At 39.5% G+C, this 27,814-nt stretch overlaps 1 protein-coding gene across 1 annotated transcript; it reads left to right on the forward strand.

Moving 5' to 3' along the window:
• Positions 1–3: 3 nt before the first annotated feature.
• Positions 4–27,549, forward strand: ofd1 (OFD1 centriole and centriolar satellite protein). Its single transcript, XM_042334076.1, has 23 exons — positions 4–178; positions 1,453–1,556; positions 2,715–2,939; positions 3,242–3,310; positions 3,408–3,438; positions 3,566–3,673; positions 4,782–4,918; positions 5,606–5,779; positions 6,561–6,667; positions 9,021–9,140; positions 9,329–9,402; positions 13,299–13,390; positions 14,376–14,565; positions 14,917–15,047; positions 16,006–16,117; positions 16,945–17,553; positions 17,978–18,056; positions 18,765–18,862; positions 20,958–21,107; positions 22,219–22,346; positions 23,426–23,593; positions 24,771–24,838; positions 27,149–27,549. Exons 2-23 carry the CDS (start codon positions 1,461–1,463, stop codon positions 27,189–27,191), a joined length of 3,009 nt encoding a protein of 1,002 aa, XP_042190010.1. The 5' UTR covers positions 4–178; positions 1,453–1,460; the 3' UTR covers positions 27,192–27,549.
• The last annotated feature ends 265 nt before the right edge of the window (positions 27,550–27,814 follow it).

Here is a 27,814-nt window from a genome sequence, read left to right on the forward strand (position 1 = left end):
GCCGGACGTGACGCGACGCGGCCGCGAGCCCGGAAGCGGAAGTTGCTGGCGCCGCGGCAGCCGGTTGCCCGAGTGACGGCGGGGATTCCGAGAGCGACGGTTGCAGCGGAGAGCGCGAGCCACCGGCAGCGGCTCAGTGTGTGCAGCCGAGACAGCGAGACGGTAACACCCAGAGCAGGTCAGTGGGTACAGGGGGTACAGTGACCCCTTTATACAGCGCGACATTAACACCCAGAGCAGGTCAGTGGGTACAGTGACCCCTTTACAAATATAGCAGTCAATTCACTTTACAGTGTCTTCTGTGAAGCGCTTTGGGACGTCCTCCCGACGTGAAAAGCGCTATATCAAATGCAAGGATTATTATTATTATTATTATTATTTATACAGCGCGACATTAACACCCAGTGTAGGTCAGTGGGTACAGTGACCCCTTTATACAGCGCGACATTAACACCCAGTGTAGGTCAGTGGGTACAGTGACCCCTTTATACAGCGAGACATTAACACCCAGTGCAGGTCAGTGGGTACAGTGACCCCTTTATACAGCGAGACATTAACACCCAGTGTAGGTCAGTGGGTAAAGTGACCCCTTTATACAGCGAGACATTAACACCCAGAGCAGGTCAGTGGGTACAGGGGGTACAGTGACCCCTTTATACAGCGCGACATTAACACCCAGTGCAGGTCAGTGGGTACAGTGACCCCTTTATACAGCGAGACATTAACACCCAGTGCCACCCACTTATCTCAAACCCGTTTAAATCGACATCTCGCGTAATGTCGACAACAAGTTGAAACAATTTCAAGTCCCCGACAGTATTGTTTTTATTACCGCAAATGCCAACAACCTGCTGATGTCGACAAAATCCGCTCAGTACCCACGAGGTTGACATAAACGGTTAAGGCTGTAATTGCTGTTTAATGCAGTGACCGTTTATAATAATAATAATGATAATAATCCTTGCATTTGATATAGCGCTTTTCACGTCAGGAGGACGTCCCAAAGCGCTTCACAGAACACACTGTAAAGTGAATTGACTGTTTGGGTCTGCGAACGATCTTCATTCTGCAGATCTGGCAGTCATTACACTTTACAGTAAATTCTACAAAATGTTTTTTGAGACCTTTTGGCAACTTGTTGCGATGTTACATCAAATGCAAGGATTATTATCATTATAATTATGGTTATGATAAGAGGCTTAAATCCACTCATTTGAGCTGGAGTCCAGGACTCCAAAGTAAAAGAACAGTTGTGAAACCCATTGTATTACCCAGTTCCCAAAATATACTGATATATTTTATTTGCTCTTTTATTGACAAATATTATTACATTTCAAAAACCTTACCCTTTCTTAATGAAATGTAGGAAGATATTTTTGACTTTTCCACTGCAGATGTTGATTTAAAGTACCTTTGTTTTGTATGTACAATTAATGCATATGTTTGTTTCAGTATTTCAAATGGCTTGTGAACCAAGTGAAGCTATTTCTTCGGAAGAGCTCAGGAGGAGACTTTATCAGACATTCAAAAGTCGAGGTGTATTAGATTCTTTAAAGGTATTCATTTGAAGTTTCATTTTCAATTTCTATTTGTAACATTTTTCGCCCACAAAATATACATTCAGTTCACTTTACAGTATATTTTGTGAAATGCTTTGCGACGTCTCGAAGACGTGATAAGGCACTATATCAAATGCAAGGATTATTATATTCTTCTATAATAATCCTACATTGTGCTTTTCAAGTTGAAATTTCTTCAACTGTATTAAAAAAGAATAATTCTTGCATTTGATATGGGGCCTACAATAATGAAACATAACAAAGGGCTTCACAGTTATATGTTAAGTTAAGTGACTGTACCAGAGGTAGTCAATTTACGCACATCAAAGTCCCACAAACAGCTATAAAGTGAATGCCCAATATAATCTGGAGAATGCTGGGCGAGTACTGTGTTGTAATAACAAGATGTCTGTTGTAATTTACAGTTCTTAGACAACAATAATCTCAGCACTGCAGAGTGTATTTTTAATATGCAGAACTCTGTCGGTCGTGTCCTCCAGCACCAGGCTCCGCGAACCAGTCACCCCCGTTCTTGCCCAGCTTCACTCAGAGAATCGAGTACAAAACCCTCATTCTCACCTTCAAAGCCCTCAATGGTCTTGTTCCCCTTACCTCTCCGACCTAACCCCATATTAGCATGTCCATTCCCTCCGCTCAGTGGATACCAGCCTGCTTCAGGTCCCCCACACTTCCCAAGCCCCACCATTGGTGGTCGGGCATTCAGCATCTCTGCTCCCACACTCTGGAACTCTATCCCGCAATCCCTCCGCCTCACCCCCTCTCGTGCTTTCGGCTACCTTCCCACCCCCATACCCCCCTGCCCTCCACCCTTCCTGACCCCAGATTGGGTCCAAAAACCCCTGATTGTCCCCTAGGACTTCTTTCTGATGTGAAGGGTGCTATTCCAGTGTAATTTGTTGTTGTTGTTTAAGTAACATTTTATTAAGGTACCATAATAAAGCCTAAGGCAATGCATTACTGCTTCACTTTACCAGGGCACAAAGTAGTAGGGTATAAGTTTTGTGGTCCAAATAGTGAGAGCTGATGTTTTAATTTCAAATAATTAAGATCTCTTTCAAGATTACGAGTATTGGAAGAAGTTCTATGTTGCTTCTCATTTGATATTTTCCTCACTGTTAATCTTGTATTGGACAGTCTCAACTTCGAAATCAGCTTGTTCATGAATTGGCACGGCCAGTCTTGAGTGGAGATTTATCAGCATACCATCATCATCATCATCATCACCACCATTCTTCAGCTGACACGGATTCCTTATTAATTAAGGCATCAAATAGCATTGTAGCAGATCATTTGCGCCGGATTGGATATCAGTACACACTATCTGTCTTCTATCCAGAATGTGGCTTGGAAAAGGAGAAGGTAAAGCAAATCTAACATTTGTGGTTTTTATTTAATATTAATATATGGGAGGGAGAAAAGTAACATCTGTGGGCAACATCATTTACAAAGCTTCATGTTATTCAGTTATGTTCTTATTTTACCCAAGTCCTGAATTTTATGCAGTTTTGGCTGCAGTTATATGTGTATTGCACGTTTTGTGTCACTGTGAAGTTGTTTCAGTATTTTGCAAAGTGTACGAACTGGTCTAATAGATAATTATGGATAAAACATACATTTATAAATTCAATGAGAATCATTTGTTTCCTCTTTTATTTCCAAAGGTATTTAGTACAAGAGATCTCCTACAGATTTTGAAGATTTGTCCTGGATCAGACCTTTACAAATCAACAGTGAGTTGTTTTTATTTTTAATCTACAGCAGTTTGATTGTTCCTGGTTTCATTTTAGTTTATTGAATGCTGTTCATTCTTTATTATTCTTTTGCCAGATCTTAGGCCTCCAGAACGAACATGAAAAAGGTAACCATGCTGCACCAGTACTTTTGAAAATACTGTACTGGAGAAATATCTGATTGTTTTTAAATTGTACTGTTCTGTAATATATTTTCTATTACATTTTAAAAAAATAGTTTTGTGTTGTTGGTAGGTTTTCTTGTGCAACTTCTGATGGAATTCACTGAATATCACCAAAACAAGCAGCATCGAGATGCAGAAGCGCAGACCAGATCAATTCCAGAGTACAGAGAATCCCTTGGTAATGGGGAGAAACAATCTTATTCCAATAAGTGATTTGTAGCTTGTCTTCCATTACATTTAAGTTTTTTTTAAAAAAGGTCTTTAGTTATAATATTTTACAAGTAAATGACATATACTTTGAACAGTACACTTTACAGTAAATCCTGTGAAGCACTGAGACATCTTCCATCAAATGTGAGGATAATAATAATCCTTGCATTTGATATAGTGCTTTATCACGTCGTTGAGACGTCTCAAAGTGTTTCACAGAATATACTGTAAAGTGAATTGACTGTATTTTGTGGGCAAAACGATTATAATTATTATGCTAAATGCAAAATACTACAGATGCTGGAAATCTGAAACAAAAACAGCAGTCACTGAGAATACTCAGCAGGTCAGGCAGCATCTATGGAGAAAGGAAAGTGAGTCAACGTTTCGGGTCCACAACCCTTGGTCAGAATTGATGAACTGTGGACCCCAAATGTTGACTCACTTTCTCCATAGATGCTGCCTGACCTGTTGAGTGTTCCCAGCGACTTCTGTTTTTGTTTCATGATTATTATACTATTGGTACTGCAGACTATTATGTAATTAAACAATTGAGATTGTAAGTTCATAACACCCAAAAAATGAAAAAATAGATAGACTAGAAGAGAGTATTCAATGGAATCCAAAATGCTCCATTATGAGCAATCTGTGTAAGTGGGTTTGTTGTCTCAAACATAATATGTTAGAAATGGTGTCACCTTTCAAGGTGTCAATAAATCCACAGTGGCTTTATTGATTTGTTGCTCAAAATCAAAATAAGATACATTTCAACAAACACAAATCACACATATCTTAAAATACAAAAATGTATTTGCTTCTCTTCCCTTGTTGCAGGTATACGATACATTACAGTTTACATTTATAAAGTGCTTTTTATGTCGGGAGGATGTCTCAAAGTACTTCACACTGCTCTCTGGGTATCTCAGTAGACGAGCTCCTCCAAAAATAGTTTCTAAAGGGTTTGTGAGAGTAGCCATGGGTGAATCTCAAACTTTTCTATTTCTTTTAATGTTGCCTTATATGTTTTTCTTTAGTTGTTGTACTGAAGGCCAAACTCCGTGTGTCCTTTCTTACAGCTGACAAGTTTCAGTTGGTTGATGAAGAATATGCAGCACTTAGCCCAACGTGTGTGAGAGAGGACTTTTGGGAAGCAAAATTGCTTGCATATCGGAAACAAGTAGAAGAACAACTTCAGGCAGAAATGTACCAAGAGGTAACAAGCACATTATCATTCTTTAAACAACTGCTTAGTTCCATTTAATATTGATCCTAATACTTCAATTTTATTTTGTATTACTCTAATAGTACATAAGAGTCAATGTATTTTCCTTAATTTGCTACTTTTTGAGAAACAACAAAGGTAGGTTTAATTCCAACTACAAAGAGAAGCACATCTTATGCCACATCTTCAGCTTTTACTGAACATTGTTTAAGAGGCAGGAATCCGGTTACTTTCCAGGTTGTGGAAAATCAGCTTAGTTTTTAACTAATTCATCAAAATGCTTTTGATTTTTATAATTCAAAAAGTAGCTGTTTTTCAACAACCTGGCTTCAATCTTCCAAAATTCTGTACATAATTCTGCTTAGTCTTACATTTTGACATGATTGCCTTTTTTAAGTCTTAAGGCCATGAAAAACCTGAGCCTCTCAGTTTTACTCTGAATTTTCTCTGAGATTTTGTATTGTAAGGAAATGACACTCAGTATTATAACAACCCAAGTGTAATTAAATGAGTGATCAATTATTACACAGTACCCATTGAATTATACTCAGAAAGGGAAGCTCTTCTTTCTACAGCGTGATTATTATGTAATTCTTCAAGTTGATGTATTGTGCAAGATAGCTTAATTTTGATTTTGCAGATGGATTGCAATCTAATTTTTTCTACTATTCTTTGCAGATGCAACGATTCAAGGATGTTGAAGTAGCTAAGATTCAGTTGGAGGAAAAAGAGCGGTCACAAAAGCAGATCGATGATCTTAAATGGAAGCTGGATAAAACGTACCAGACAAAATCTGAAACTTTGATAACCCGGGAAAAAAATGCAATTGAGCGACTTCAAAAACAGCAAGAGGTAGGTTTAGGTACAAATACATAAAAAAGAGGTGGAGAACTTTTGTTTCCACGTAGAAGTAATGCCTGTTATAATGTTTTATTTACGTGCACAATTGTTTCTTAACAATACAAATTTATTTCTATAAAATCTACTATAGCTATATTGAACTATCTTTTGATTTTTTTAAATGTAATTTGTTACTATTTTGTTTATCTACCATTTTCGGGTCCTCTTGGTCTTGTGCTGAGAGTGCAAGTGTACACCAATCAAATTGGCCTTAGTGCATCTTCACAGTCACGGGAAGCACCTGGAATAACTGATAGTAGGTTATATGTCATTGTTCCTACCCCATCTCATTTGTCACACATTCATTTCTCAATTTCATTTTGTGCATCTAAGGGGAAAATGTCAAATTGTTTGTTCCTGCAGAGAAGAAACAAAACCAATATTGATCTCATGCACAAACTAATAGTTGATTTAAGAAGGTCATTGGCAGAGGGAACAGGCCAGATTCTTCCAGCCCTTGTAGTCAAGAAATAGTGCATGCTAAAAGAGAATAAGACTTTAAATAATTTTAAAAAACAACTTTTTAAAAATATATTATTAATGCATTGGAAACGCACTCTTGAATATTTCTTAAATCTGATTTGAAGCTACACAATCTTCGTGGTTGGAAAAGTAAGAAATTATACCAGTTATGTGTTTATTTTACTATGAAATTGAGCAAATATTGCAAAATGTAAGTATCCACTGTTAGCGATTACACTGCTGATAATGTAAAATGTCTGTTTTGTTACAGATTGAGGAAAAAGAGATTTATGCACAGAGGCAAGGTTTACTGAAAGATATTGAAGTTGTCCGATTAAGGGAGGCTGAATTAAATCAGCGCATTGAAACCGTTGAACTGTAAGCAGAAAAGCCAATTAATAATGTACCATTTCTCAAAGCTAACATTAACTTGTGTGTGATTAATATTCCCAAGTGGATATGTTGGAGTAATTCATATTTTCCAAGACAGTAATCCAAAGTTACATTTAAAAAAAAAATTGGATTGAACCACAGAATGCCTAGCTGAAAAGTTATGACTTGTGAGAAAGAGTTTTCACTATTTGCTAATTGGTGTAGTGAAAGGTTCTTTGACAGGAAACAACCATAGGCAGTACAGGAGATTATTGCTTAAAGAATTGCAAAAGAGCAATTGTAACTTTGCAGAAAATGTTTGAAAAGGATGTATTTGATTAATTGAGGAACCAGCATTAGCATAGGCTTGCTTAATGGGACAAATGGGATTCTATGATGCTGTAATTTCTGTGGTTCTACAATATAGTTTTAAAATTGTGAATCCAAGGGTAAATTAAATCTAATATATTGACTAGAGTTTGGAGGCTGTACACTGGACTGTCAACCATTGTATTGCAATAATGATGTATTTAGCTTCAAGCAATTTCAACACACTCCTGTCCAATTTGATCGGTTCTGCTATCTTTGACTCAGTAGTTCACTACAAAATATTCATGGACTAAATGCAGTCAATATTCATTGTTTGTAAATGTATCATATGATATAGATAATAATTTGGCAACTAATGCAAAGCACGACAGGTTACCCTTATCATTTCACACATGGTGTTGCTCCGCCACTAACTCTCCTTTTGGGTCATTGAGACCCTAAACCGTACATTTATCACAGCCAGGCTTCACTGCGCCAATTCTCTGCTCTGTTGACTACCCAACTCCTCCCTTCACAAGCTGCAGCCATATCCTTTCCCACATTAAACAGTAGGTTAAACTCCCAAGGCAACCTAGCACTGAAATTGATTCATTTTACACTGGATAGGTTATAAGGTTCTTATAAGGGATCCTAAACTGTAAAGCACTCTGAAACGGCATCCGGCGTGGAGGGCGCTATATAAACCCAAGTTGTTGTTGTTAAACTCTGTGAGCCTATTACTCCCACCCCCCCCAACCCCCCATCATCCCCCAGCTCCATTGGCTTTCCATTCCCCAGCAAATCAGGATCCTTGTCCCAGTGTACCTCCGTTGCCTCCTCAAACTGTACTAATCCAGCTTCTTCCTTCGCTCAGCAGGCGCTGGGCTGATTCATGCCTCCCGCCCTAACCACCCCACAATGGGCTTTCTGCCCCCACTCCCTGAAACTCCATTCCGGATGTCTCCAACTCGTCTCTTCCCTCACTTCTTTTCAGGTCCATCACAAAACCTTCCTTTTTGATCTTGCCTTCGGTCATCTTTTCCCTCCCCACCCCTCTTGGCTCCCACCCTCACCTCGGGTGCCAACAGAATTATCAAACGCCTTGGGACATCATCCCGACGTGAAAGATTCTATATTAATGTATAGATCTGTATTTGTTCTATTGACCATATTTATATAAAATTTTGATCTTCTGATTTTGGTTCCAATTGTAAAAACATAAAAGTTACCTTTTGTTTGTCATCTTTCAGCTAATTGTGATTTGAAGGAAAGGTTTTACTGCAGCAAAGCTCTGAAGGATTGGTTGAACCACACAGTAGCAGTTCTTCTCCATAGATTGAGCTATTTTCCTTCGTGAACCATCTAGTGGCCAAATCAAGAACCTTATAACTTATCCAGTGTAAAATGAATCAATTTCAGTGCTAGGTTGCCTTGCGAGTTTAACCTACTGTTTCATAAATGGATTTTTAAGCGCTTGAGTCACACTACTTTTTCAAATTTTTTCTGTGAGCTTCAGAATAAGTTTGCTAATAGTTTTGTATTTGTCTGGCTATCTGTTTATCTTTATCTCTCTCTCTCAAAAAAAATGGGTTACCAGCCTAGTTTGAATAAAGTTTTCAATGGGAGATAAAACTGGTGATTCCATCACAGACACTTTTTACTCGGAGTCACACAGTTGTGATGTTGATAGAGAACGTTTGAGACACCAATGCCATTGAAAGTAAATAGCAAGATATTTAGAACATTCTCCTGAGTACAATAAATAAATTTGGAGTGAGCTAATCATATCATAGCAGTTCATTTTGGAAGAAGACAACTGGATAGGGAGGTTGCTTTGTTTTTGCTAAAACAGTTGATGCAGTGTCAGTTAAAGAAGCTTTTCATCACAATTGATAATTAGTGTATTATCTAACCATTAACACTTCTTACCCTGTCTAATGTATTTCTGTAATCCAACTGTTGAATTGGAGCAGTTCTACTCAGGTCCCTAGTTTGCCATTTTGGTTGCAGTGAGTGTATCATTTTTATTACAAGTTTTCTGTGATTTCAGAACCCAGAAGTTACATGAACAAAAGAACAAGTGTATAGAAGAGGATCTCCGAAGACGGGAGCTTGCAGTGAAAAATATTGAAGACCGTTATGAAGAAAAGCTCGAGAATGAGATGTGCAGGTGACGTGTGTGATTGAGGACTATTGAAGTCAATTTTAATCCATAAAATAAAATTCTAACATACTGTATAACTAGTTTGCATTCTTCCTAAAATGTCTAATTGGAATACTAACTTTAACATACTAAATGTAACATTTTCCTAATTAGTTAGTAGTCAATGTTAATGTATCAACGATTGTTTCACATAGATATCAACTGGAGGTGAAGGAAGACTACCTTAAAAGGACTGAGCAAGTCATTGCCAACGAGAAAAGAAATGAAGGTCTATTTCATTATTTTGTTCATAATTTGATGCCGGAAGTATATACACTATGTATTGCTCAGGATAATGTTCTTTAGGGAACTAGTTTAAGAAAAGTACCATTAGCTGCCTCTTTGTATACATGTGTCCAAAGTGTTTAACTTTTTGCTAATTATACTTACCTTTTTCATTCCTATAATGAGGCTTTGGTTTAGTTCGGATGAAGATTCAGACCCACAACATGTTTCTTTATCAAAAGATTACTTGTTTAATTTTCTTACTCCAAATCTATTTTCTTATACCTACAGTTGTGCAGTTGTACCTCACCTACTGCCCATTCAGTAATGAGGGAAATTCACCAATCAGGCTATTATTTTAGCCATCTTTTTACTTTTTTTTAAGTCCAAAATATTTACTGTTCTTAATGTTGAGTTTTCACTGTATTTGGAATCAATATAATTTCCTTTTAGATATCTATACTCAGTGAAACCAGCATCTGCTGCACTAGGTGGCAGTCTTCCACAAGTCAGTGATTTCCAAAATGCAGAGATCCTAATATTTTAAACTACGCTTTTAGTTTGTTATTTTAAAATTTCGGTTTATGTTTTTTATCCATCTTATTAATTTTTTTCATCGTTTTATAGAATGATCCCACAATTTTAACTCTTGTTGAGAACAGATTCAGTTTTTGTTTCTAATTTTCTTCCCTCCTCTCCTGAAGGGACTCACTCAAATTGGGATATGGGTCCATGAGAGCCAGCAGCCTAGGGCAGCAGCCATAGTAGAACGACGGTTTGCGTTTTCTTGGTAATGGGGCAGGGTAGGAGATATATTGGCAATAGTTTTCAGAAGTTCTGTTCTTTAATGTTTATTATATTAACCACCATGCCTCGAATCTCTAGAACTTGTGGAGTCCTGTAGCTCAGTGGTTAGAGCATTCGCTTTGCAAGTGAGAGACCTGAGTTCAATTCCAGGCAGAGGGCGAAACCTTGGGCAAGTTTCCTTACTCCACACGTCTAATAATAATCCCTCCAAAACCAAAAAAAATAATAAATTGGTCATTTTCAATCTACGACTGTTTGTGGGACATTGCTGTGCGCAATTGGCTGACGCATTCGCCCACAAATATACAGTCAATTCACTTTACAGTTTGTTCTGTGAAGCGCTTTGAGACGTCCTCCCGACGTGAAAAGCGCTATATCAAATGCAAGGATTATTATTATTACAACTCCCTGCCTCAATCCCTCTGTTTTGCCCCTGCTTTATCTGTCTTCAAATCACAACAACAACAAAATTACATTTGTATAGTGCCTTTCACGCTGGGAGGACGTCCCAAGGCACTGGACAGTCAAAGTTTCGGACCAGAGCTGGGGGTCGGCAAGGGAGTCTCCTTGACTTGAAGCAGGCAAGGGAGGGGGTGAGGCGGAGGGACTGCGGGATGGAGTTTCAGAGGGTGGGGGCTGAGTGGCAGAAGGTTCGTCCGCCAATGGTGGGGCGAGCGAAGCGAGGGACATGAAGCAGGCTGGATCCCGCTGAGCGGAGGGAGCAGGCAGGATGGTAGGGGGTTAGGAGGGCTTTGAAGGTGAGGACCAGGATCTTGAACTGTCTTCTCTGTGTGATGGGAAGCCAGTGGAGTTGGGCGAGGATAGGGGTGAGAGAGTCAAGGAGCCTGGTGCGGGAGAGGACACGGACTGCAGGGTTCTGGATGATCTGCAGCCTATTGAAGGAGGAGTTGGGGAGGTTAATAAGCAAAAAGTTTGTGGAGTCAAGCCTTGATGTAATGAAGGTGTGTATGAGGGTTTCGGTGGCCTGCGGTGTGAGACAGTAGCAGAGCTGGGCGATGTTACAGAGGTGGGGGAAGGCAGAGCACAGATGTGGGGTAGAAAGGATAGTTCAGAGTCAAACAAGACGCCAAGATTCCGGACTGGCTTAGTAAGGCAGAGTGTGCATCCGTGGATGGTGATGCTGTCAGCGCCTGAGGTGTGGAGGTGCTGACGGGAGCCAATCAGAAGAGCCTCGGTCTTGTTGACGTTCAACTGAAGAAAGTTCGCTCTCATCCAGGACATGATGTCTAACAGACATTCTGTCAGGGCAGCAGTGGTCCTGGAGTCAAGGGTAGAGGGAGAGAGGTAGAGTTAGGTGTCATCCGCATACATGTGGAAGTTGACCCCATGTCTGTGGATGATGTCACCAAGAAGGAGCATATAGATATTGAAGAGGAGGGGACCAAGGACAGAGCCCTGAGGAACACCGCACGAGATGGCGCGGGGGCTAGAGGAGAAACCATTTGTGGAGATGAAGTGGAGGCAGTGTGAGAGATACGATCTAAACGAGTCAAGCACAGAGCCATGAAGGTTGAGAGGAGAGGCGGATGAGGATAAAGTGGTCGATATTGTCGAAGGCAGCAGAGAGGTCAAGGAGGACGAGGAGGCTGAGGGAGACCTGGTCGCAGATAGACAGAATGTCATTTGTCACTTTGACCAGGGCTGGGCGGCACAGAAACCCGATTGGAGGGGTTTGTGAAGGGAGTGGCAGGAGAGGAAGGAGCGAATCTGGGAAGCAACAACTCTTTCCAGGACCTTGGAGAGGAAAGGGAGGTTGGAGATGGTGCGGTAGTTTGAGAGTAGAGTAGAGATGGGTCCAGGGAGGGTTTTTTAAGGGTAGGATTGATGACGAACGTTTTTAACAGGATGGAAATAGTACCAGTGGGCAGGGTAAAATCACAGACTTTCCTCTTTGACCATGGCTTCAGTCAAATCCGCTCTCTTTCCAGTTCAGGGTCGAACCACACTGTAATCTAGATGCTAATGTTTGAAGAGCACTATATAAATGCAAGTTGTTCTAGTATTACCAAGATAAATATTTCACATTCCCCAACATCTTGCATTTTTTTTCATTTGATCAAGATTAGTTTTATATTTAACTTTGTAACTTTCATGCCATTTTAAATTCCATAAATCAAACTATTTAGAAGGGACTTTGTTAGAAGAGACAATGTAGGAGAGAACACTTTCAGCCAATTAGGGTCATGTTTTCAGTCTATTTTTCTTTCAAAAATCACAAGCCTTGGGGGAAATAGCTAATTTTTCTTTGTTGTGGAGCCCTGCCATTTTGGTCTTCTCTATCATTAGGAAGCCATACAACAGTTGTCAAGATACAAGAAATATCAATGAGCAGTTTTGCAGGAAATCTGGCAGATTGGCATCCTTTCCAGCTGTGATATCAGGGGAGTACCCAGCCACTACTGAATTTTCCTGGCTTGGCCATGTCCCATTAGGCATCCAGAACCACAAAGACTGCTAAACGAGATATGTTTTGGAGTCTTTCATTGATTTTTCTGTCCCTGATAATAACTCTTGATGGTGGAAGGAAGTACTTCATTCTCCTTCCTTTCCCTCCCCAACTATGCACACCCTTGCTTTCTTTTCACCTTCCCGTACCATACATTATAGATTCAGGATAGATTTTCTCCAAATTTCCTATATGGCTTGAAGCTATTAAATAAATGATTTTCAGGATGATTGTGTGAAATAATAATAATAATCCTTGCATTTGATATAGCGCTTTTCACGTCGGGAGGACGTCCCAAAGCGCTTCACAGAATAGACTGTAAAGTGAATTGACTGTATATTTGTGGGCGAACGCGGCAGCCAATTGCGCACAGCAATGTCCCACAAACAGTCGTAAATTGAAAATGACCAATTTATTATTGTTTTTGTTTTTTTGGAGGGATTATTATTAGGCGTGTGGAGTAAGGAAACTTGCCCAAGGTTTCGCCCTGCCTGGAATTGAACTCAGGTCTCTCACTTGCAAAGCGAGTGCTCTAACCACTGAGCTACAGGACTCCACGAAATGTATTGTATACCTTGATTCTTTTTTCCCTGCTAAACCATTCCTGTGTTTTCTGCCATTTCCAGCAGAGGCAGCTAAATTGAGTGAAGAGTCTGCTATCATCCAATCAAAAAGGCTGGAACTGCAACAAGCCATCGATCAAATTAAGAAACTACAGGTAAACCGTAAAACAAAAAATGGCAACAAACAATGATTTGTAGTTTTGCTTTCATATATATTTAATGCTCAATAATTATTTTTAATTGTCTAGATCAGGGTGGTTCAGTGGTGGACGTTTCTTCAATAGGGCACCTGGCCCTCAGGAGCCAAACGTTTGGACCACTCAGGTCTAGATATTGTCAGGTTACTGGTACACTTGACCAGATAACTGGTCCTGTGCTAACCATTCCTAGTTTACACTTCAAATTTCATTGTAGCTTGACCACATTGTAGGTTGCTCCACTTAGTTTTAGAGCTCAGTCACCGTGACCATTCTTATTGATTGTTTCGACACCAAGTGGGGTGGGGGGGAGTGCTTATTAGGATATAGATAGCTGGTGATGAATTGAATATTGATAATTCTATTGCTAACACTGGCAATTGAAGCAATCTGCTCTTTTAAAGATATTTTGAAACATCTATAATCAACTACCATATTTCATAACAATCCACAGGAATTACATTTGTAAACTATTAGACATTTGTTTCATTAAAGTAGAGGAACTGCTTAACATCTTTAACTCTGTAGCGCTTCTGGTGCATTGTAACTTGTTAAAAAAGAAAAGCAAAGAAAGGTTTCTGATTAAGCACAAATGATCTCTGTTTTCCCATGTCTTGCTGCACAGTTAATCTATAATGGTGCTGCAAAACTGGTTGCACTGTGATGCACAAAATTTGGAATCTGGTAGCAAAATACTAGCACTGATTACGTTTTTTTAAAAATTACACACACGTAGAACATAGCTTAGATCTCCCATAGGCTTGATTAAGTTGACCTGTATGAATTGTGCATTCTTACAACATGGTTGTCAAATATGTCAAAACTGTGCTTTCAAAAATCTTGACATTTTTGGTAGTCCAGATGTTATTTTATGAGGCGTATCTTCTAGGTTAAAATCTAAACTGATCAAAACAAGATACTTAAACCATCCCATTATTTCCAGGTGGAATTGAATGCAGCTGAGGTGCAAGTGGATTTGCTGAATAAGCAAAATGAGTTGCTAAATGAAAAGCTAAAGGATGTAGGAGACTACGCACTGTTAAAGACACAACAAATAGAACTTCGGACTGAAATCAAACATCTGAGACAACACCTGGACAAGGCTGAATGTGAAAATCACAATTTGCACCAAAGTTAGTAAGCTTCGGCTGTTTTTTGCTTATGGAAAAAAATACTACAGTATTACATTGGAGCCTATACTCCTTGAATAAATGCAGTTGAACCAGTTTGAGATCCCTGAGAACTGAGGACCAGATTATAACTGTGAGCTCACATCAAACTATTTAACATTGTTTAGCAAAAATGTATGGATGCACAGCTTGTCTTATGTTGTCTTAAATATGTGAAAAATATGAATGTATATAATGCATGTGTTTTTAAAAATACAGTGAACCTAACTTTACAGTGAACAGGAACAAATAAATTAGAACTGAAATAAAATGTTGATACTGTATTTTAGAGTTAATTTTTAATTGCCTTTTCAGAACTACATCAACCTACTCCTGAATATTTAGCCCTTCAAGCTGAATTGAAGAGAGCAGAATGTGCTAGGAAACTTGATCAGGATGAATGTCAAAGTTATAAGCAAATACTGGAACAACAGCTTAAAACTGAGGTAAAGTCTAAACTGAAACTTTGCAAAATGGTATATTATAGCATTCAAAGAGCACGGTGAAACAAACTGATCTAATTCATCCATTTTCTTCACTTCCAGCTTAACTTTTATGAAATAAGAAACCTGCATATCTGCAGCAGATCAGTGAGAATCATATAACAACAACTTATTTATATCGTGCCTTTTACCCGGGGTAGTGTTTAGGAGTACTTAACAGTGGCGGAGCTTGACACCGAGCCTGGGACAGTGGGGAGGTGACAGTAGGCAATGGTCAAAGAGGAAGGTCTTCCAATATGATCTGAAGATGGGAAAGGAGAGGGCAAGGCGGAAGGATTGAGAAGAGGATTCTATAGTTTTGGGGCAAGGTGGTTAAAAGCATAATTGCCAATGGTGGAATGGAAGAGACGAGGGACGTGCAGAAGGTTAGAGCCAGCTAAGCGAACGTGGCAGTTAGTGGAGTCGGGTGTAAGCAGACCGGAGAGGTAGGAAGGTCACAGGGCATGTAGTGATTATACACAAATGTGAGGATCTTGAAATCGTAAAATTAAATTTCTTATATTAAAAAAAAGGTTGGACAAGAAAAAAAGACATTGGAAAGAAGTTTAAAAATGATTTTACATGGCCATCAGGGAGCAACTGATGGGCTATTAAAAAATTGTGGAATATTTCCAATGGGAGGTTGGGAACAACTCAATATAATACCGTGTTATTGGCAAGGGAAATCGATTGCTCTCAATTTTGATTATAATAATAATTATAGCGCCGCGGGACGCTGTCCCACGTGAAGGGAGCTATATGAATGCAAGTTGTTGTTGTATTTATTTTAGTATGGAGGTGAAAAAGGGTCCTGTAAAAACTATGAATTTGAAAACTGAAACAGAAAGAGAGGATGAATTTACAATCTAATCTTATCTAGAATTTTTGCGATGATATTTCTGTCCAACGTTTCTTGCTATAGGTGGAGCAATGTGCACAGTTGCAAAGCCAGCTAATCAAGTTTGAGGATCAAACCAGAAGACTGAGTGGGCAGGTTGATGATTTGAAACTTCAGCTGCAACAAACACAGCTAGGTGTGTTCCTTTACCACAGCACTAGAATTAGTTACTACAGTAAACTCCTGAAAACTCATCATTCCAAGGGAAAAATAGTCATTTCTAATCCATCTAAAGATTTGCTCTACAGGACTATTTGTGTGTGGAGTCCTGTAGCTCAGTGGTTAGAGCACTCGCAAGAGAGAGACCTGGGTTTGATTCCTGGCAGGGCAAAATGTTGGGCAAGTTTCCTTACTCCACACACTGTTTACCTAGCAGTTTAGCAACACCTAGCAATTCCTTCCAACATTTTTTTATAATAAATTGGTCACTTCAATCCATGACTGGGGCACTGCTGTACGCAAATGGCTGTCGCGTTTCGCCCACAAAATGTACAGTCAATTCACTTTACAATATATTCTGTGAACTGCTTTGAGACGTCTCGAAGACGTGATAAGGTGCTGTATCAAAATGCAAGGATTATTATTATTACTTGGGAGTTGACCAATAATTAAGTTGTGAAGAAATTTAATATATTAGTCCTATAATACAGAAAATGATCACTCTACAGTGATCAGTGTTTGTGTTTGAATTTAAAAGATTTATAATACATGTAAAAAGTATGAAATGCATTTTTCACCTGTAATTGTATTAATAACTTTGCTAATATGGCAAACAATCTTGTTCAACTTCCCTTTCACTGTTAATGTCATGGGTTTAAAATTATGCCTTTGTTACTCTTTCTTTTCTTTCTTACTAAGTGCTCTGGAATGCCACACTCCGTGGAGGGCAGGATATAAATACAATTTGTTGTTGTTGTGACTCGTTCTTACTGTGATTCTGTTTTTTGTTTTCTGGTTGTGTAGCTTTGGAGAATGAAGTGTATCGTAATCCCAAATCCTCGCTGGTTGATCGGTCAGCCATTAGCCTCACTCCTGATAGAACCTCATCTCATGACATTTACGTAGATGCTGGTTTACTGAAGAATCAGGTAGCACCTGAAGATCACCTCTTTTATTCAGGTTTCAGCTTGGGTAGAAGCTCCCGCAGGCATACTGAAACAATGTGCTCATCACCAGATTCTGACCTGGACTTTGTGGCAGGGGCCAAGGCTCGCATAAGTGAGTTGGAAAAAGAGTCCGAAAACCTTGAAGAAGCATATAGGAACTATCAAAGACAAATCATTCGCTCAGCTGTCCAAAAGAATCTGGAGTCTGGGACCCTTTCCCCATTACACAGTATTCTCAGTAGAGTCCCTTCCAGCCACAATCATAAAGTAACATTTGCAGACTGCATCCTTCCTTCCCAGCACCTGGAACTGACTACACCAAGAGGCTATACATGTGCCAAAAGTAATCTGACTGAAATTGAAAATCACACTCACCCTGTAAATGAGTTATCGTCACAAAGTTGCTGCTCTTCAACAAATGTCACACAGACAGACAAAAATGAAGTGTGCATGATGAGGATTGAAGGTAAGATCTGTTGGAATCTCTAAAGTTCAAAACACTAAGAAAGTGATTGATGTCGGTGTTCACGGAATTGATTTTAATATCTTCTCAGCAATGAGAATTTGAGTTGAAATATTTTGAAAGAAATTATCAGATATTCTTCAAGCACATTCTTTCTAGGTTGACCAAAGAGCAATCTAGACTGGATTATTCACTCTTCTGACTGAGGAGGGTGAATGTGAGGAATTACCATTTGCGTCTGTGATGAGAGGAATATTTTTGGTTTTAGATTATTTTGTATGTGTTAAGAAGTATAAATGCTAAAGATAAATTGGAGAATAAAACTTGGAGAATTTGCCAAACAGCTTTTTATTAAATATTTAAATATTGTAAAACTATTAATAAAAATAGCTATTTTTAAGCATAATATTGGTATGTTGATTGACAGCTCCCCAAACACCAGGAAGTCAAATATCAGCAACTGTAGCCGATGAATTCCATTCTTGTGGATCAGAAGAATCCATAATCTGAGCTCTTCTTTTTCTGTCCAGTATGGTGGCAATGAAAGGTAAAGGTCCAAACTATCCATTGCGTCTTTCTGCATATTATGATTATGACTGTTATTAGAAAATATCAAGTTAAATTAGAATAATAAAATATCTGATAATTTTGAATGTCACTGAGGCTGCAATCCAGGTTATTTCCCCTTTCACTATTCAATTCTTTTTCCTCCAATGCGATCTTTATTTAAAGCAGATATTATTTAATAGCCATGTTTATAGTCCTGTAGCTCAGTGGTTAGAGCACTCACCTCGCAAGTGAGAGACCTGGGTTCGATTCCAGGCAGAACGAAACCTTGGACAAGTTTCCTTGCTCCACACGTCTGATAATAATCCTTCAAAAAAAACAATAATTAAATTGGTCACTTCCATCTACGATTGTTTGTGGGACGCTGCTTTGCGCAATTGGCTGCTGCGTTTTACCCACAAATATACAGTCAATTCACTTTACAGTCTATTCTGTGAAGCGCTTTAAGACATCTAGAAGACTTGATAAGGCGCTATATCAAATACAAAGATTATTATTATAGAAACAGTAGGAATCCTTGCATTTTAATGGAAAACATTAACATTATGTCAGATCTGCAGTTTAAAAAAAAATGTTTGTAGAATATTTTATTGAACATTTTGTTTCCCCTGGCTCTTTACAGTATTTCCTTCTCTATTGATTTGCAGGACAGAAGATCTGCTGGCAGATGATGTATCTCATCAGGTATCAGCAGATCTAAGGTTGGAAGAACTGGATGCTCAACCAGATTGTGTTCATAAAAAGGGTAAGACACAGCAGCAACAACAAGATTACATTTGTATAGTGCCTTTCACGTCAGGAGGACGTCCTAAAGCGCTGAACAGTCAGATGTCGGGGCCCGAGCATGGGGGAGGGGTAGTGTAGGGGTGAGGGAAGGCAGAGAGGTGGGAGGGAGACCAAAGGCACGGTTGAAAAGAAGGATCTTGAGACCGGCCTTGAAGGGAGGCAAGGGAGGAAGCGAGGCGAAGGGACCGTGGGATGGAGTTCCAGAGTGTGGGGGCAGAGAGGCTGAAAGCCCGGCCACTGATGGTAGGGTGGGTCGGGCGGGAGACATGGAGCAGGCCAGAGCCTGATGAGCGGAGGGAGTGGGCAGGTTGGTAGGGAGTCAGCAGGTCAGAGAGGTAGGAGGCGGCAAGGCCATGGATGGCCTTAAAGGTGAGGACGAGGATCTTGAACTCGATACTCTGGGGGATGGGGAGCCAGTAAAGTCGGGCGAGGGTGGGAGTCATGGGTTCGCGGAGCCTGGTGCGTGAGAGTACGAGCTGCAGAGTTTTGGATGATCTACAGCTTGTGAAGGGAAGAGTTGGGAAGGCCGATGAGGAGGGAGTTCCTGTAATCAAGCCTTGAGGTGACGAATGTGTGGATGAGGAATTCGGCAGCGGTGGAGTCTGGCAATGTTGCGGAGGTGGTGGTAGGCAGTGCCGGTCATGGCGCGGATGTGTGAATATGTTCAAGGACTGAGCATCTACAGCCCTTTGGGGTAGAGAATTCCATAAATTCACTGCCCTTTTCCTCAACTCAGTGCGAAAGGGCTTACCCCTAATTTTAAGACTGTGACCCCTGGTTATCGTTTCTCCAACCAGGGGAAAAAGTCTCCCACTATCTATTCTGTCGTGCCCCTTAATAATCTTATAGGTTTCTATAAGATCACCTCTCATTCTTCTATATTCTAAAGAATATAGGCCTAAATTGCTCAACCTATCCTCATAACTCATCCCCCTCATCCCAGGAACCAACCTAGTGAATCTACGTTGTACCCCCTCCAAGGCAAGTACATCCTTTCTTAAATAAGGAGACCAAAACTGCACACAATACTCTAGGTGCGGTCTCACCAGTGCCCTATACAGTTGCAGTAAGACTTCCCTACTCTTATATTGTAACCCTTTTGTAACAAATGCCAACATACCGTTAGCCTTCCTAATTGTTTGCTGTACCTGCAAACTAATTTTTGTGACTGGTGTACAAGGACACCCAAGTCCCTCTGAACGCTAGCACTATCTAGTCTCTCCCCTTCTAAAAAATAATCTGCTCTACTGTTTTTGCCACTTCCCTACGTTATACCTCATCTCTCCCCAGTGTCAGCCTCCCCAGTGTCCCCAGCGTTCCCCATGTCAGCTTAGCCTATTTGAATTTAAAATCCTGACGTGGAGCTTGAACCCAGGATCTCCTGACTCGGAGACAATAGTGCTACCAAAATGAGCCTGGCTGACATCTAAAATTTTTGCTCTGATAAAATGAGCATGTTCTTGCCAACCTGTGCCTAATACTTTCTGGAATTCGGTAAGCAGGATACATACCTCCAGGGAGAGAGTGCGCATTCCATTCCATCAATCTCTCTCTTGGATTTCCATGTGTAGGTGGAATGCCTGGAATTTTCAGTTTGGTTTGGATACTCTTAAGCATGGGGATGGGTTTCCACATGTGTTAAGACACCCGGCTGACCAAATTAAAACAACATGCAACTCAAATGACACTAAGTTGAAATTTTAAAATTAAATATAAATTTCTCTTTGGTTATGTGTATATAAATGGAACACATTGACTTGAATGAAATGCTATTTATCAACCTTTGCGGCATACCCTTCGGATAATTATTGTTCTACTGTTTGAAAACATTGACTGTGGGACAAAGGAGGAGAATTAAAGTTTTACTGATTGTGAAACCTATGCCCAGTTATATGGAGGGCTTTGCGGCCATCTAGCCATTGTTACTACTGGCATTACTTATCACAACAAACTTTAAAAAGTCACACATTTTACTTTATAGTTCTTTGTGGATAAGAAAAAAAAATAATTATTGATCTTCTGCATAAACCACTTTTATTTCTGCATTGTTAAAGTCAAACAAAGACCTATTGTGCTGTTTATTTTAGTGGAAGACGACAATTCAATAGATGAAGAGAGTTTGTCCCAATCCTGGGATCAACAAATGAATAACGGATCTTTTTGTTTATTGAACCACAAAGCAATTTTATCTCCACCAGATAAAAGTGAGTTTCTTACCATCACTTGGCTGTGGCTTAAGAATTTAAGCTACGATTTTGACTTTAAAACTGTTAGAAAATACTCCTTTTTTGAAGAGAAATTGTATTTAGCGGTATGTGTGTGTGTCAACACTAACTTGGAATGTTATCAGTATGTTGTACTACAACTGCTTTATAAAGATGAGTGAATTATTAAGATCTTCACCATTTGTTCAATTTCCATTTAAGAATAGGATAATCCCAAATCTAAAGGATCTGAAAGGTTTGTTTTGGTTAGCTGAGTGACTGACACATCACCATGCTTAAGAGTATCCAAATCAGACTGAGGGTTCCACCTATATATGCCACCTACACATGGAAATGTATCTCTATCAGGAATGGAATACTGCTCTCTCCTTTAGGGATGGACCTTGCTTACCTAATTCTAGAGAATATTAGGTGCAGGTTGGCAAAATCCTGGCTTGGAGACAACAAAGTATTTGTTGAGGTACTGCTGAAGTTTAAGCAGCTATAACCACATAGCTTGCCATTGACAGCATTATCTGGCAAGGTTCCCGTTGGTTGTCCAGCTAAGACCATCCTTCCCATTGGGGCTTTGGCATGCAAGGTTAACAGGAACTGATTTAGAAGAATCTGTGCCTCCCAATGTGAAAGGTGCTGAATAAATGCAAATTGTATTGTATTATAACACTGAAGAATTGGATAGGAACTGTGTTTTGGTACTGGTACTATTAATTTAAAAATCTACTACAGGCTAAGTGAAAAATCCAGAACATAACTAACAAACTTAGTTTCATGTTGAATCCATGTTTATTCGTTTCCCTTAAAGCCATTTTTCATGATCATCTTCCTTCAGCTTGGGAGGATGGTTGGAATAGTTTGGTGTGACTACCTGCACCAATAACACTGCATTGAAGGCTATATGGTGAAATTGTAAAGGTTTCTTTATAGAAAATCAAATCATACAGAGACTGCCAAATTCCTTTGTATTGAGACTGGAAAAGATATTTCTTGACTTCAGAAATGTTGAAGTGGGAAAATAAAGACATCTGCTGGAATGCTCCTAATTAACATTTAGATCTGATATACAGGTGAACAGGGAAGTACAGAAGATGAGAAAAAACAGATAGAACCACAAAGGAATGGGAACAGCAGAGACGGCAGGATGAGGAGAGAAGGTTTTTGGAAAGGCAAGAAGCTTGGGAAAGGGAACAGAAAGAACTTGAGCGACTAGAGCAAGAAAAGGTGAGAGGATATAAACTCTGTTTTATTTGTAGTCCTAAGCATTTGTCCCCTTGTGGTATAAAACCACTATTATTTCATCTTTTATGTATTACTGTATAATCTTGTTTTTGTCCCTATAATTTATGGTGCTTAATTCTTTTTAGGATTTAGGTGAGCAGGATGTGACCCTCCAGGCACTTGGATCACATTGTTGTTTGTATTCAGTGTACCATGTGGTGGCTTATTTGTTTGATATCTAAGTTAGCCATTCGTCACGTGTAAACCTAGGTAGTGGGACTATTTGACTGTCTGGCCCTCATCTGAGTTTATCATGTCTTCACATATGCATGGCAGTTGGGATAACTGGATAGAAATCAAGATAGAAGCTTGGCTGATATCTTCCCTCCCACTTCCCTTTCCCTCCCTAGCCTAGGATCCCGAGGCTAATTGCAAAGCCACTACTGCTGCCCCAGTTAGGATAGGCTAACTGCACAGGCAGATTCTAGATTCAAACCTGGCATCTTCCTACTGTGTCTGTATTGTTTATTTGCATTCTAGGTAGTGGATTTACCCACTCACCTGTACTTTGTCTTTTATTTATAGACAATATATATAATAATAATCCTTGCCTTTGATATAGCACCTTATCACGTCTTCTAGACATCTCAAAGCGCTTCACAGAATATACTGTGAAGTGAATTGACTGTATATTTTGTGGGCAAAATGCAACAGCCAATTGCGCACAGCAGTGTCCCACAAACAGTTGTGGATTGAGTGACCAAATTAATATTATTTTTTTTGAAGATAATTAATATCCCCAGAAAAGTGAGCCGCCAAACATCTTAACAACCGGGTTCCTACTTACGGCTCGGTAAACAAAGGCATGTGGAGTAAGAAAACTTGCCTAACATTTCGCCCTGCCCGGGCATTTCGCCAGGTCCTCATGCTTGTGAGGCATGTGCTCTAACCACTAAGCTACAGGACTCCACACATATATATATATATATATATATATAGGTTTCTGGTGCAAGTATGAAATATTAAGTAAGCTCTTCTGGACAAAAGTAAGTCTAACTCAATAATGTGTTTATATTTTATAGAGGTTAATGGAGGAGAAGCCAATCGTGGAGCTGAGTGAACAGACCTGTACTGAAAGTAAAGGGAATCAGGTCCAAGAAAATAAGGAGTCGCCAGCCTTGAGTGCAGATCCACTGGAGAAATACATGAAAATAATTCAAGAACAGAGGGCACTCAAGCAGGAGGACAAGGTGAGTGATGTTATTAAAAGATAACTACTAGCTAAATGGTATTGAGCTATGGTCATTGTTACCTTGTGGATCAATTACTTCTACTCCCTGAATAGTGTCTGGATCATTGATTATAGCTAAATCAAGGAGAAAGCTCCCCCTTGGTGGGCTTCCTAACACTCTTGAGTCAGGAAGGCAGTCACCCTACACTTACTACCTCAGAGTCATTCCCAGTTATACTGGGCTGATTGAAGTTCCCCATTAGTACTTCTTCAATTCGTGGAATCCTGAATCCTATAGCTCAGTAGTTAGAGCGCTCGCCTCCCAAGCAAGAGACTTGGGTTCGATACCCGGTAGGGCGAAATGTTGCGCAAGTTTCCTCACTCCACACGCCTCTGTTCATCCGGAAGTAAGTAGGAACCTGGTTGTTAGTTGATTGAAAGATCGTTTTTCTGGGGGTAACAATTCCTTCAAAAAATAATGAATTGGTCACTTCAATCCACAGCTGTTTGTGGGACACTGCTGTGCTCAATTGGCTGCCACGTTTCGCCCACAAGATATGCAGTCAATTCATTTTACAGTATATTCTGTGAAGCGCTTTGAGACATCTTTAAGATGTGATAAGCTGTTGATTACCCTTTGCCTTGGTGGTGGTGGTGTTGTTGTTGCCTGAACTTAGTGTGATTTGTGAGGATTTGATCTCAGTAAGTTTGGCCACATAGCCTAGGATTCTGTTCATAGTTATCTCGCACTGTTAGGCCTTGATGAAGGTATCAATCTGGTTTGAATGGTTGTACTCTCATCTCTGAGTCAGAAGATTATGAGTTCAAACCCATTGGGATTTGGAGCTCATAGTCTAAGTTGACGCTCCAGTGGAGTGCTGGGGGAGCACTGCATTGTCAGGTACATACGATCCTTCGAATGCAGTGTTAACCAAGGAAGGTTCCATCTGCCAGTTCATTTGGATGTTAAAGATCCTATAGCACTATTCAGGGAGTTTGTCCCTGTGTCTTAAGTCAACAATCCCCAGATAAAATTGGTCATCCATTACTTGATTGTTTGTGGGACATTGCTGTGAGTAAATTAGCTGCAACATTTGCCTACAATTAGTCACAGAACTTTACATTAATTCATATGAAATGCTTTGAGATATTTTATTAAAAAGATAATTGTAAGGATTATTAAAATGTTCTTTCAGAGTTTGAGAAAAGAAGGGATAGACGAGCCTTCTTTACTTCATTCATTGTCTGATGGAAAAAATGCCAGGTAAGCTTTGGAATGAAAGAACTCCTTTTAAAAAGGAATGTGAAGATATTGTACCCCATATATATTGTATAACAGATTGCTTGCTATATTGTTTAGCAACGAAAGCCAAACCACTGCAAAAGATTTGTGAGGACCTCTTCCTCCCCCCCCCCCACCTTAATTCTGTTCATTATTGTAAGAAGTCTTCTGAATAAATTATTTGCCATTTCACCTGACTGAGAATGCCCAGGTTAAATGTACAGTGGCAAATTTAATGTGGCCACTACCTGTGGATGGTGTTGATAGTGGGTTTGATATGGATACAGCCATAATGTGGATTGAAGCAGTGAGAAGTTGTATAGCTGAGCATAAAACCAGATCATGGAACAGCACAAACTATAATCTTTTAATAATAATAATAATAATAATCCTTGCATTTGATATAGCGCTTTTCACGTCGGGAGGACGTCCCAAAGCGCTTCACAGAACACACTGTAAAGTGAATTGACTGTATATTTGTGGGCGAACGCGGCAGCCAATTGCGCACAGCAATGTCCCACAAACAGTCGTAGATTGAAAATGACCAATTTAATTATTGTTTTTGGTTTTTGGAGGGATTATTATTAGGCGTGTGGAGTAAGGAAACTTGCCCAAGGTTTCGCCCTGCCTGGAATTGAACTCAGGTCTCTCACTTGCAAAGCGAGTGCTCTAACCACTGAGCTACAGGACTCCTTTTCTTTTCCTTACCTCTGGATTTATTTAGTATAGTCAGAAGGCACCAGTGATTTAACAATACAAAATGCTGTTCCACTTTAATGAAATCATTGCCATAAATCTTTGCTATTAATTGGAAGTGTTGATGCGATTCTGATATTAATTGTGCCACCATTTTTTAAAGCTACATTTGTGATTTGAAGTTCTGCAGTTTGAACAGTTTACAAATAAAAAATGTTTCTGTTCTTCAGTCCCAATTTAATGTCAGAACCATATGAAAGTGGCTCACATCAAACTTCAGTCCCATTTAATCCACTTAGGAAATAGCATGAAAAGAAGGAAGGGAAAAGCTGGTGTACATGGGACATGTGTGATTCTAAACATGTTTGTTCCATTATAGTGAAGGATGTTAGTCCCATAGAAATTTTTTTTCACAAAGATCCTTTAATTTGACTAAACATTTATTTTGAGAATGTCTAATAATGCTTTTGGATATGCTTACTATCTGCTTTTAAATTAAATTACTAGAATTTACTAGAATTGCATTAGCTTGATAGTTGTAACATTAATGGAATATGGTAACCCACAAACCATCCACCAAATTCCTTGTGTTTTTCTTGCCCTTCAATAGTGTCAGTTCAGGATTTTTACCATATCAGGATGGAGGATTACAAAATAGGTTCAAATAAAGGCTCTTCAGCCCATTTCATCACAGGCTTCCCGAATACTGACAAAACTGACAATACATCATTCCTATTAGGGAAACATATCAGTTATTCCTTGTACCGTTAGTTATAAATAGACCATACATTGCACTTCAGAATTAACACAAATTATAATTTTATGTTTGCTCCATTATAAATAAGTTATTCTACAAAATCCCAAGAGATGTTTGGTTAAAGAAAACCCTTGGTGCATTTTTTCATCTTTCCAGAATACAAACCTGCTATCTTCAGCTTTAAGCCTTACCACCCTTCTTCGTAACTTGTTGATTATCTTCTGTATATAATCCTCCCCTCCCTTCTCCCCCCTGACCCCAGCTCAGGTCTGAAATGCTGTACACTGTCCAGCACCTTGGGATGTGCTCCCGACGTGAAAGGCGCTATACAAATGTAATCTTGTATATAGAAATAGTTCCTGGTGTCTGACATGAACTTGCCCTTCAAAATCTTAAATGTGCTCTTTTGTCCTATGCCTTTAATATATTTGAAAGCATTGTTCCAGAATACTTCATCTTGTTAATACAAAATTACATTTGTATAGCACCTTTCACGTTGGACGGACGTTAAGCATCTTATATGCCTCTCATAAGGTCTGAGACATAATTAGTTCAGCATCAAGATGAATTTGCTGCTGCTGCATTGTTTTTTATAATCTCTTTGATTTTTGCTGGCCAAGGATGCAAGTAGACTTGTCCTTTGGTCTTCATCCTACCACTTTGTAATAGCCACTAGGAAGAGAAGAAAGCTGCCTTGGTTGAGCAAGAAGGATTTCTGTCATTTGCTCAGTTCCCCATGGAGATAGCTGACATTGGAATTATACTTGGCTTAATGCTAATAACTGCATATTGTAATGGGGGACTGGGAATGTACAGCTCACAATGTGGTTTCTTTACAGTTTTGAAACTTCGCACGAAGAGGCCGATGATAATTTCTGGTGAAATTGTAGCCAGCAGCAGCTCTGATGCAGTAGGTTCTCAGAATGTGTTCAAATGTATGTCATTTTCGTTTCAATAAAAATAAATGTTATTGGATTTTTATACTTTGAAATGAATTCTGCAAACAATGCTTTTGTCATCTTGAGTCTAGATGCACTCCTTGATGGCTTCTATAGCTCCACCTCATAATGCCATAAACTTCAGCTTACACAGGACTCTACAACTTGTTCATCTGCCTGCACCAAATCCCACTAGTTTCCTGCAGATGAACTAATCCTCGCCTTCAAATTCCTTTATGCTCTTGCCCCAAATTACCTCTTGTCCACTCTCCCAACGCAGGCTTTCTGCTCACTCCTTATCCCTCACCTCACTGTTGATAACAGCGTTTAGACACTGCGGTCTCCAGAATTCACAAAATCACCGCAGCTTGTGCCTTCTTGCCCACCTTCAAATCCTTCCTAAAAACATATTTTTGATCATGCCTTTTCTCACTGCTCATTGATAAATATCATCTTTATGAAACACTTTCACGTTACTCTACAAGAATGTTTCTAAGTGACATTATCCTATGTGAAGGACGGTATATTAAAACCTCGGCTAGCTGGACTTATGGAGTGGGGGGGAGA

Source organism: Callorhinchus milii, unplaced genomic scaffold, assembly GCF_018977255.1.
Source record: "Callorhinchus milii isolate IMCB2004 unplaced genomic scaffold, IMCB_Cmil_1.0 Scaffold4, whole genome shotgun sequence".
Taxonomy (NCBI): Eukaryota; Metazoa; Chordata; class Chondrichthyes; order Chimaeriformes; family Callorhinchidae; genus Callorhinchus; species Callorhinchus milii.